At 39.6% G+C, this 12,500-nt stretch overlaps 1 protein-coding gene across 1 annotated transcript in view; it reads right to left on the reverse strand.

Annotated features, from left to right (window-relative positions):
- The window catches only part of agap1 (ArfGAP with GTPase domain, ankyrin repeat and PH domain 1), a 98,794-nt gene that overhangs the window by 60,673 nt on the left and 25,621 nt on the right, over positions 1–12,500 (reverse strand). The window contains exons 6-8 of the mRNA XM_062414451.1: positions 12,164–12,298; positions 1,758–1,885; positions 338–493 (exon numbers count right to left, since the gene is read on the reverse strand). Coding sequence (XP_062270435.1) covers positions 338–493; positions 1,758–1,885; positions 12,164–12,298 — 419 coding nt within the window. The remainder of the gene's footprint in view (positions 1–337; positions 494–1,757; positions 1,886–12,163; positions 12,299–12,500) is intronic.

Here is a 12,500-nt window from a genome sequence, read left to right on the forward strand (position 1 = left end):
GAGGAAGAGGAGGAAGAGGAGGAGGAGGAGGAAGAGAGGAGGAGGAAGAAGAAGAGGACTGTTATGTTGAATGTTGTAATTTTTTAAAACCATGATAAAGTTTTCTCTTTTTTTCCTGTTTGTGTTTCTTCTGTCAGTAACTGTGTTAAAGTTATCTCTTTATCATCAGCTCAGGTTACCATGGTTACCCTTCTCCAACCAGCAAGGAGGCTCTCAGGAAGTGACATTCACACAGCAGTATGTTGAATAATAGTACATATATATAGAATAGTGTATATAATGAGTGTGTAGTTTATAGTGTGTTGCATGTGTTGTGTATTTTGGGGTTCAGACTCACGGTGAAGAGGTTGGAGCGGCGTTTGGACTGCTTCCGGACGGGCGTGGGCGTGTTGGTGGTCTGAGGCACGTCGATGCGGAGCTCCTTCTGGCTGGTGCTCGGCGTGGACGGCACCGAGGACGAGTAGTCGCTCAGACTGCCGCCGCCGTTACTCGTCTGGACAGAACAGAAATATGATAATAATACGTTTATTATAATGACAGGAGTTTATTATAACAACACAAACATGCAGATAAACTGAAGCAGTGAAATATGACGGGGTTTATTATAATAACAGAAACATGCAGATAAAGTGAAGCAGTGAAATATGACGGGCTTTATTATAACACAAACATGAGGAGTCTTTGTTGAGGTTTAAAAGTTTCTTGGTGTTTGTAACGTGTCTCCTGTGGCAGGCGGAGGAGGCGGGGATCAGTCGACAGTAATCAGTGAGAGTTAAAGATGCACAGAGGGCTGCTTCATGGAGGCGGCGGGAAGATAAACACGACTCTCGAGGGGAAACGTGGCGGCGCTCTCAGACACGCTGAGCGATGACTTTTTAATGAGAAATCAATGAAGGAGTGAAGGATGAGGATCGAACTGCTCAACGGCCTCAAGCTGCAGGAGCATGAGGAGGGAGGGAGGGGGCTGTAGTATATGTAGTACTGTATGACTGTAGTACTGTAGTACTGTAGTACTGTATGACTGTAGTACTGTATGACTGTAGTACTGTAGAGTACTCTAGTACTGTATGACTGTAGTACTGTAGTACTGTAATACTGTAGTACTGTAATACTGTAGTGCTGTAGTACTGTATTACTGTAGTACTGTAGTACTGTAGTACTATAGTACTGTAGTACTGTATGACTGTAGTACTGTAGTACTGTAATACTGTAGTACTGTAATACTGTAGTACTGTAGTACTGTATTACTGTAGTACTGTAGTACTGTAGTACTATAGTACTGTAGTACTGTATGACTGTAGTACTGTAGTACTGTAGTACTGTAATACTGTAGTACTGTAATACTGTAGTGCTGTAGTACTGTAGTACTATAGTACTGTAGTACTGTATGACTGTAGTACTGTAGTACTGTAATACTGTAGTACTGTAATACTGTAGTACTGTAGTACTGTACTATGTTAGTACTGTATGACTGTAGTACTGTAGTACTGTACTATGTTAGTACTGTATGACTGTAGTACTGTATGACTGTAGTACTGTACTATGTTAGTACTGCGTGACTGTAGTACTGCGTGACTGTGGAGTACTGTCATAGTAAAGCTGCAGGAGCAACACCAGAGGAGGGAGAGAATACTGTAGTACTGTTTAATACTGTGTAGTTAACTCAAAGTTCAGTGTGTGTGCGTGTGTTTGTGTGTTTGTGTGTGTGTGTGTGTGTGTGTGTGTGTGTGTGTGTGTGTGTGTGTGTGACCTCTGACCTGGCTGATGTGGACGGCTGACACTTGCGTGGCGCAGACAGACGTGTGACTGGGTGAGTTGGGGAGCGACTTGCACGGTCCGATGGACAACTGCTGCTTCTTCCTGGTGGCCACGATCTTCTGAGCCACTGAAACACATCACATGACAAACAACCAGTCAATCAATCAATCAATCAATCAATACAACAGAGCTACGGAGCAACATCACCATCACATTAATAACATCAGTAATACTTGTGGGTTCCTCAGGGTTCAACTCTCAGCTGTTTTGGTCCAGTAAATATGGAAGCAACTATGATGTAAAAATGCTGTAAAATCCCCAAAAAAGATCAAAGAAGATGATTGGACCCAGTCTGAAACTTCACTTTAACTCTTTCATTCTGATTTCACACTTTTAATTTAAGCTTCTGTTTTCATCAGTCTGGAGAACACTGATCAATACCTGAAATCACTGCAGAGACAATTAGCAAAGATCCAAACTGGCTTCTCCTCGTCTGATTGGATGTTCATAACGGATATTTGTGTGTGTGTGTGTGTGTGTGTGTGTGTGTGTGTGTGTGTGTGTGTGTGTGTGTGTGTGTGTGTGTGTGTGTGTGTGTGTGTGTCTGTGTGTATGTGACGTGTGGGGGTCTCATTGATTGGACCTTTTTGCTGCTGCTCTGACCGTTTCCATCCTCCCCTTCAGTCTAATAATGGGAGAATAATCACTGCAGCTGATAGATGAGTGTGTGAGTGTGTGTGTGTGTGTGTGTGTGTGTGTGTGTGTGTGTGTGTGTGTGTGTGTGTGTGTGTGTGTGTGTGTGTGTTTCAGGACAGATGAATCACAGAATGAGGGAGGCTGCTGGGGCGGACTAGCTCAGCGTTATCAGGACCGATGGACTTCCACTGACTGGTTTCAGGATCATAATAATCTTTACAGTCTGTAGATGTTCAACATGCTTTTGTCACTGTTCACTTTTATTAAATATCAGGAGAAATATCTACTGGCTAACTCCACCTAATGTATACCCAACCTTAAGTGTCTATGTAAGGTGGGAGGAGGTGATGGAGCACCTTCACTGCTGAATCCTGCACATCTATCTAAGTATTTTATGGTCACATTTCTGTCCTAAACTAAACCCACAGTCCTCCTTCTGTGGAAACATGGATTTAAAAGTAGATGTGAAGCTTCAGTCTGAATGAGTGAAATCTTCATCTTCTATGTTCCAACGTTACAGTGTTTTTAGTAGCAAAGTCTTTTTGTTACTATACTTCCCATAAGAGGGAATCTGATGCTAAAAAGACTGTAAATGCTACTACTACTACTATTAGTACTACCACTACTACAAAAAGTACTACTACTACTACTACTACTATTAGTACTACCACTACTACAAAAAGTACTACTACTACTACTAGTACTACTGTAACAACAACAACTACTACTACTACTACCACATGTACTTTCCTACTAAGTAAATGTGTCAGATATCACTTGATATGAATATCCCAGACTGCTGAAGCTCAATATAAACTTTACATCTACTTTTAAAACATTTTACTTTAAAATAATAACTCATGTATGTTGGAAATGTGAATATGTTTGGTTTAAATTTATCTTTTAGAAATATTTTAAGTATATATTTATAGTAGAATAATGAAGTTAATAACATCTGACTGATGTTTGTGTAGTTAGTAGTTTGTTGGATGCTTCTGATCTCTGATGTAAATAAAAGAATAAATCTCATTATTGTCAAATGTAATAAATAATCTCAAACTTTCTCTTCAAGGTTTAATCAGACGTTTCCTGTTTGATCGGCTCACTTTGTCTTCTGCAGACTTGTCTTTAAAAATCTCTCTCTCTCTCTCTCTCTCTCTCTCTCTCTCTCTCTCTCTCTCTCTCTCTCTCTCTCTCTCTCTCTCTCTCTCTCTCTCTCTCTCTCTCTCTCTCTCTCTCTCTCTCTCTCTCTCTCTCTCTCTCTCTCTCCCCCCTGCCCTTGGCTCGCCCCCGTGTCACCTGGAGGTAAATGTTTACGAGCGGCTCCTCATTAATGAAGCCGGGGCCCTTTAACGAGCCCAATTAAAACAATGGCTTCATCATCTGTGAGCGCATGAAACACGGAGGCCTGTGTTTATTGGGACTGAGATAATGGAGTCACTAAAAAGTCTTTAACTCTCTCCTGCCTCCCAAACACAACTCTGATGTCACCTCCAGCTCACACCTCTGTGTTCATTATTCATCCAGTCTGTGACCTTTGACCTTTAGTGGAAACAGACAACTTTACTGTTTCTGAACCTGGATTTTATGTTTGGATTTGGTTCCCGACTCTTCCCGATCAATAGAAAACTTCTTATAATTAGCTGCCTCATGTCTTTCTGTATTCTGCCATTGATTCATTGATTGATTGATTGATCGGCTTCATTCTAAAGTGGATCTAATACTGGATCTAAATGTTAAAGTGACATCCAGCCCAGTAACTACTAGCAGAACTATAAAAACAACAATAACTTAAAATATTTCTGAAAGACAAATTTAAGCCACATATTCACATTTTCAACATATATAGTTTATAATAAAGTAAAATGCTTTGTAGTCATTTTTAAACAGAACTATGTAAGAAACGTAATCCTTAAATCATTATTTTAAAGTACATTTATCTATTTATGCTGATGATGGAATTATTTACATGTAAGTAAAATAACAATCTACTCATCACCTTTATTACTAATTCACTTTAATATTAAAACCTGCATTATTATGCATTATGTGCGATGTCTTATATACTCTTTTTAAAGGTGAAGGACAACAAAGTTCGTCATAATACGTTCATTATGTTCTTCATCATGATTTTTGTCCTTTATTTCTTACATTCTTTAACCTGAAATGAGGATTATTTGGCATTTTATACCTCTTTTATTCACCTATTCACTGCATGTCTTCTCACATTTACATTTCTCCTGATCAATACCTCTTTGAATCACTCTCACAGTATCTTATTGTGAGAAACTAGAAACAAAGTCCTGATTCTGTGTGCACACTATTAGAGAATTTACGGTAATGGACTAATCATTTAAAGCTCTAATTGATTAACCAAACACACATTAGCTGGGTTTATCCTCTCAGCCGTCTCCTGATTGGACGAGGCTTCTCTCACATACATGTCAGCGTCCCCCCCACCCCCCTCTTTACCTGGCAGGCTGTATTTTACATTAAGTGTTAAGAACAGTTATGATAAGGCCGCGCTAAATATTTAAACTGCACGGTTAATACGATTTAACTTTGATCCATCAATCTCAGTTCTGCTCTGAGAAGCTGCCATTTTCTTCTAATGGAAACGTCTCCCCTTTGATCAGATTTATGGCGGGGCTGCACCACCGGGCCGGGGCATAAAGGTGGAGGGGGGGGGGGGCTGACTCTGCAGTGTTTCACTCTTTAAAGTCAAACAGTGCAGATACAGACAGCTGCAGATATCAGCGTCACACTGCTGGAAACTAATCAATTAAACACTGTTCAGATTTATAACTTCACAACAACTTTAATTTCTTTTTCTTCTTCTTCTTTGATCTCCAATAAAAACATCAGAGCTGCAGCGATGAGTCGATTAGTATAATAATGAATCGATCAATAATGGAAATAATTGTTGGTTTCAGCCGTTAATAAAACATTAACTGACTTTAAATTATAAAGATCCTTAAGTTTCCAAATATACCAAATATACCAAGATATCAGGATATACTTAATTAAATGTGCATTAAAGTATTATTTACTGTTAGACATTATATATGGTTTTAATCTTGCTATTGGTTTTATTTACTCTTACACTTTTTCTCTATTTATTGTCTGTTTGATGCTTTATTACTTTCATGTTTACATTGTACAAGTTATACTGTATAAGATCATTTTTCTTAAGTCAATTCATGTTAAATACATAAAAACATGTTATTATATATATGTATATATATATATATTATATCTCTTAGATATTTTTAGATACTGCAGGTAACTTTTTGCACATCGGGTATTTTATTATTATTTATTATATATTAGTTTTATTAGTACAACTTTTGGGTATTTTAAGTAATACGTTTCTAGTCTTTTTTTTAATACATATAATATAATTGTGTGTATTTTAACCTTATTGATCTGTCAGGTGAATTTTTGATAGTTTCCATCCTTCCTACAGGACCTGAACGCAGCACAGACCTGCTCACACTGAAACACCTGAAACTGATTTACCTGTTCATAAACCTTCTGTTAATTAGTGTGTGTGTGTGTGTGTGTGTGTGTGTGTGTGTGTGTGTGTGTGTGTGTGTGTGTGTGTGTGTGTGTGTGTGTGTGTGTGTGTTTACATGCTTTAAAGTGTCATTTAGTGTACTTGTGAACATTGATGAGTGATGGAACATGAGTGTGGTCATCTCAGCTCGTTAGCGTGCACTAACGAAGCGCCCTGCTTCTGCACTCTGACACAGATTAGAGAGAAGAAGAAGAGGAGTAGTGTGTGTGTGTGTGTGTTGGGGGTTCATGTCGCTGTAATTAGGCTAATTAAATTAGCGTGCTGATGGACGAGGGACCACTGTGCTGTCACCCCTCCCTCCCCTCCCCTCCCCTCCCTCCATCCCTCACACAGAGGTCACTCCTCCCAACCGGACGAGGCTTCACTTCCCATTACAGCAAATTACATGTTAAACACACACACACACACACACACACACACACACTGAGTCACAGCCTAAAACAAAGAAACAGATAAAGATATAAACACAGTCGACCTCCTGAACTCCTCATTATATCAAATTTGGTCTTTTTAGCCCAATTTTTGACCCTAATCGTCTCTTTGCTCACAAAGCAGTAAATGATGAGTCTGTGTTTGTTTCACTGTGAAATCTATGAGCACTGATTGGACAGAAAAACAAATATTTTAACATGTTTCTCTCATGATTTTACACTTTGAAAATGTATATTATAATATTATCTTAAATAAAATAAACTGACTGACTTGTATTCAAACACAAGAAAATGAAATATTATCTTTACAATTAAAGCATCATTTATGTCATCTTCAGCGTTATACTCTGTTACTGAATCATTATTATCAACATCAACATCTGGATTTAATGTATTATTGAGTCTATTTTAATTTAAGACATCTAAAAAATAACATTAAAGTATCAATTTATATACAAAGCTGATCCACTGAGCATGTTTACACAGTTAACCAGTAAACCTAATCAATCACTTTAATCATCAGAAGATCAATAGGAAACTATTTAGAAGTTTAAAGTACTTTTTTAAAGCGTCCAGTTTAAATAATGTGAATTTATTAATAAGAACAATAAGTAGATTTGGTATTTTAATGTACTTGCGTGTCTGTGATGCACATCTTGTATTATTTTATGGAGTTTTATTGATTATATGATGAATTAAAATAATAAAACTGATACTTAAGAGTCTAATGCATAATGTGAACACCCAGTAAAATCATTTGTTTCAATAATGATAAACGAGGGTTTTAAATAAATAAACAACCAACTAAACTGATTCATTAAACATGTTTTTACTTATTAATCATCATTCAATTCAGCTTTTGTGTTTAAATTACTTTTTTAAAGCAATAACACCAAAAATATGAGTGTTTTCTTTAGTTTTGAACATTTTATTAAGAAGAGAAAACTGAATATTATTTGTATTTAAATGTATATGATGAGCATTTATTATTATTCTAAGATGTTTTATTGATTATAAGATGAATTACAATGATATAATAGAAGAATTGATGCAGTTAAATGATGTATAGTTCCCCTGATGATAAGAACAGAGGGTATAAATGAAGTTTTGCATGTGTGAATTAAAAGAAGACACATGTAATAAAGTGATGAACATGTTTTTCTCTCTTCACAAACACGTCCGTCTCTTTCCATCAACGACACGCCGCATTTAAAACGCCGCGAGGAAGGACACGACTCCTCATCATCACCCCCCCCCCCCTCTCCCTGCGACACACAACAAATTGTCATGACGACGAGTAGGGCCAATTATTTTTAACGCTAAATGTTGTGGTCACTCATGCAACTCATCCGCTCACTACTCCTTCTTTCTCTCTCTTTGTGCAGCCGCTATAACTCATCAAAACCTTTATTACATTTACGATGCTCGACCCACACACACACACACACACACACAGATACTCACACACACACACACACACACACACACCGATACTCACACACACACACACACACACACCGATACTCACACACACACACACACACACACACACACACACACACACACACACACACACACACACACACACACACACACACACACACAAAGATACTCACACACACACACGAACCAATCATGTCAAATTAGTGCGAATCAGCGTTTCTTCACCGGGAGCCTCTGCTTGTCGCCGTGACGATCCAGCTGATTATGAAACTGAATATGAGCGCTGTAATTAAAGCACCCCCCCTCCCCTCACCTCCACCTCCACCTCCCCCGACCCGCCACGATCAGACAGGAAACGAAGGTCACGAAAACACACTCCATTGATAAAAAGTGAAAAAGAACTTCTACTAGTATATAATACTACTACTAAACCTTTATTTATGTTTATTTAAATGAAAACAAACACAATGCTTCACTGTTATAGAAAAAAAATTAAAATGGTGAAATTACAGAAGTTTGAAGTACTTAAAGGTGCAGTGTTTAGGGTTTAGTGGCCTCTAGTGGTGAGGTTGTAGATTGCAACCTACTGAATATCCAACCATCACCAGTCAGTGTTTGGTTTGTCTGCTCTGGGCTACTGTACAAACATGGCGGTGCAACAACTGCTCTTTATGTAAATATGACGGCTCGTCTCAGGTAACAAAAATACAACGAGTCTCTTTTAAAGGTGATTTTACACTAATTAAAACATACTAATGAATATTAATTAATACGTTTTACAGAAGTACAGGTGAGTGTACAGGTGAGAGTACAGGTGAGAGTACAGGTGAGTGTACAGGTGAGAGTACAGGTGAGAGTACAGGTGAGAGTACAGGTGAGAGTACAGGTGAGAGTACAGGTGAGTGTACAGGTGAGTGTACAGGTGAGTGTACAAGTGAGTGTACAGGTGAGTGTACAGGTGAGAGTACAGGTGAGTGTACAGGTGAGTGTACAGCTGAGTGTACAGGTGAGAGTACAGGTGAGAGTACAGGTGAGTGTACAGGTGAGTGTACAGGTGAGAGTACAGGTGAGAGTACAGGTGAGTGTACAGGTGAGAGTACAGGTGAGAGTACAGGTGAGAGTACAGGTGAGAGTACAGGTGAGAGTACAGGTGAGAGTACAGGTGAGAGTACAGGTGAGAGTACAGGTGAGAGTACAGGTGAGAGTACAGGTGAGAGTACAGGTGAGAGTACAGGTGAGAGTACAGGTGAGTGTACAGGTGAGAGTACAGGTGAGTGTACAGGTGAGAGTACAGGTGAGAGTACAGGTGAGAGTACAGGTGAGAGTACAGGTGAGAGTACAGGTGAGTGTACAGGTGAGAGTACAGGTGAGTGTACAGGTGAGTGTACAGGTGAGTGTACAGGTGAGTGTACAGGTGAGAGTACAGGTGAGAGTAAAGGTGAGAGTAAAGGTGAGAGTACAGGTGAGAGTACAGGTGAGTGTACAGGTGAGAGTACAGGTGAGTGTACAGGTGAGAGTACAGGTGAGAGTACAGGTGAGTGTACAGGTGAGAGTACAGGTGAGAGTACAGGTGAGAGTACAGGTGAGAGTACAGGTGAGTGTACATTTATATAAATTCCATAATCTGAACATACGTACTAATTTTCCAAAACACAAACAGCTGTATGAACTCAGAGTGACTCTGCAGATCACCTGACTGCAGCTCTGTGTGTGTGTGTGTGTGTGTGTGTGCGTGTGTGTGTGTGTGTGATGATGCGATGCTTCTGACCAATTAGAGGACGGCGAGTGTTTTAAGTGGCTGAGAGCCGAGAGCTGAGCGGCGTCATTACTGAAGTCCTCGCCGCAAATTAAGGTCACGCTAAGAAATAATTAAAGAGAGTGAGTGTGTGTGTGTGTGTGTTTGTGTGTGTGTGTGTATCAGTGCGTGTGTGTGTGTGTGTGTACTCACAGCATGTACCCAAAAAAACAACAAAGGCAAATACAAAACACACAAATTGTTATGCACTGATACACACTTTCAGTTACACTACCACACACACTTACAAACACACAGATACACACTGTCTTACAAACACACACACACACACACAAATAGCTACACAATATTATAAATACGGTTTACACACACTGCCACAAACACACCAACAAAATCACATTAAGAAACCAACACACACACTTAGGTTGAACAAAACATCACACTGAGACAAACACAGTGAACTCGCAGCGTGACAACAGAGATAGACACACAGACACACACATACATACACGCACACATACATACACACACACACACACACAGCTGCAGGCTGCTGTCGTGTTTCGGGCGTCGACAGAAAACATTAAACTCATCGTTCTGCTGGATGATTAAAAAACTGATTAATTTGGGATAATGACGAGAAAAACACAAGGAGACAGTGTCAGAGACAATCACACACACACACACACACACACACACACACACACACACACACACACAGAGGAATAATTAAGAGGATAATAAGGCAGCGTTTAGTGTGGAAAGCTTCCTCCTGGGTCTCACACACACACACTGATACACACACACACACACACTGATACACACACACACACACACTGATACACACACACACACACACACACACACACACACACACACACACACACACACACACACACACACACTGAATTAAGGGATATTTGACAGACTGACGGACAGTTGTGGAAATGATTTCTTCAGTCTGTGCTGAGCGTGCTCCTGCGCTGCCCCCTGCAGGACAAACTCAGTAACAACAACTCAACTCATTCACACTGACAAACATCCATTTACCTGCTTTTCTGACTGAAATCCTCAAGTATTTGATTATTTAGTCATTTGCAGGTATTTAAAGGTGATGTTTAGGACATTTTACAGAGAGGAGGGAGCAGTTTGGTTCAGATTAGAAGAAAACACTGATGTGATGTTGGTTTAATCAAAGCAAATATCCTAAAAAACGACATAAATACTCAGTTATTAGTGTGTAGTTTTGAGTGTAAACTACATATTTGTGAATGAGGTTGTTTGTTTCTGTCTAAAATAATACAATTTAGTACTAATTATAAACAAATGACACATACATTATCATATCTAATAAGCTTAAATCTGCACATATTTGGCTTTTTTTGCCTTCATTGGTTATAAAAATTAATAATTTAATAATAATTAATTGACTAATAGTTGCAGCTCTACTCATAACTGCTGCAATACATCCATTCAGACTGCAAACAAGCTCTAATGTTTGTTAATTCTATGAACACTCAGAGCTGTGATGTGACTTTATATTAATGTGATATTTAAAATAAAAGAGAAACTAATCTTTTCTATATTTCATGATGTTTGTTTCTGACGTTATAAACTGTCTGAAGTCTTTAAATGAAGGAAAGCTGCTGACAGATGAGACTCAGGTAGAAGCAGACGCAGCCAGAGGCCGACACACTCGCTGCTGCCGCTCCGCTAATTAACCGCAGAGTTCCTGTCTGTCGTCCATTTTGTGTCTTTAATTACAGCCGTTAACCCTTCACCTGCCGACCGGTCGCCTCGTTAACGGCTTATTAAAACTCTCTTTCTCTCTCTCTCTCTCTCTCTCTCTCCCTCTCTCCCTCTCTCTTTCCCTCTCAGAGTTTGTTCCTGATATTCAGTTTATTATCATTGAAGGATTAAAAAGAAAGTAGAAAATATTCATATTTAAAAAGCTGGAATCAGACAATTTGGACTTTTTTCTTCTTTTAAGTAACTCAGAGTAATTAATTGATAATCAGGATGATTGGTGATTAACTTATTGATCGGTATGTAATTGATGAATCATTTCAAGGTGAAGACATTGTGATAAACTTCGGTGTCACAGCGTGTTGTCGGTTATTTTGGGACACAATGAGATGAAGGAAGTGTCCGGGTCAGTCAGCACCTCCTCCTCCTCTTTATCTCTGACTCTTTTATTATCATCCCTTCTTTTTTTTTCTTCCTCCCATCGCTGTGATAAAACTTAATTGCTGTTCGGTTTGAGCTAAATAGCTTCAGCGGCTCCATTTCATTCCTAATTGAGGTGTGATTAAGATCCCCAATGGCCGAATGTCACCTTCCCCCAGAGGACCTGCCTGCTGGACCCCCCCGAACCATCCATGGACTCCTCTGTAACCCCCTGAACCCCCCCGGACCCCCTCTGGACCCCCTCTGGACACCCTCTGGACCCCTCTGAACCCCCCCAACCCTCCTCTGACCCCCCCCGGTATTCGGGACTCTTACCGTCCTGGAAGACCCTCTCCACGTTGAGCCCGTAGGTGGCGCAGGTCTCGTAGTAGGTGCAGCGTTTGAGGTCGTTGGAGAGTTTTCGGGCTCGGCTGTCGTCGATGACTCGAGGGTTTGCTGAGCTGATGGCGTCTGAGAGAAAGAAGAGAAGAGAAAGAAAGAAGAGAAGAAGAGAAGAGAGAGAAGAGAAGAGAGAGTGAAGTTTTCATGTTTTACACACAGATACAGACTGTTAGGTTTTCCATCATAAATGTGTTTAAATGTTTTTACTCCTCAAACAGCAGAAATACAGTCAGATGAATATTTACATCAGCTCCTTTAAATCTGATACTTT

The sequence above is a fragment of the Scomber scombrus genome, chromosome 24 (assembly GCF_963691925.1).
Source record: "Scomber scombrus chromosome 24, fScoSco1.1, whole genome shotgun sequence".
In the NCBI taxonomy this organism is placed as follows: domain Eukaryota; kingdom Metazoa; phylum Chordata; class Actinopteri; order Scombriformes; family Scombridae; genus Scomber; species Scomber scombrus.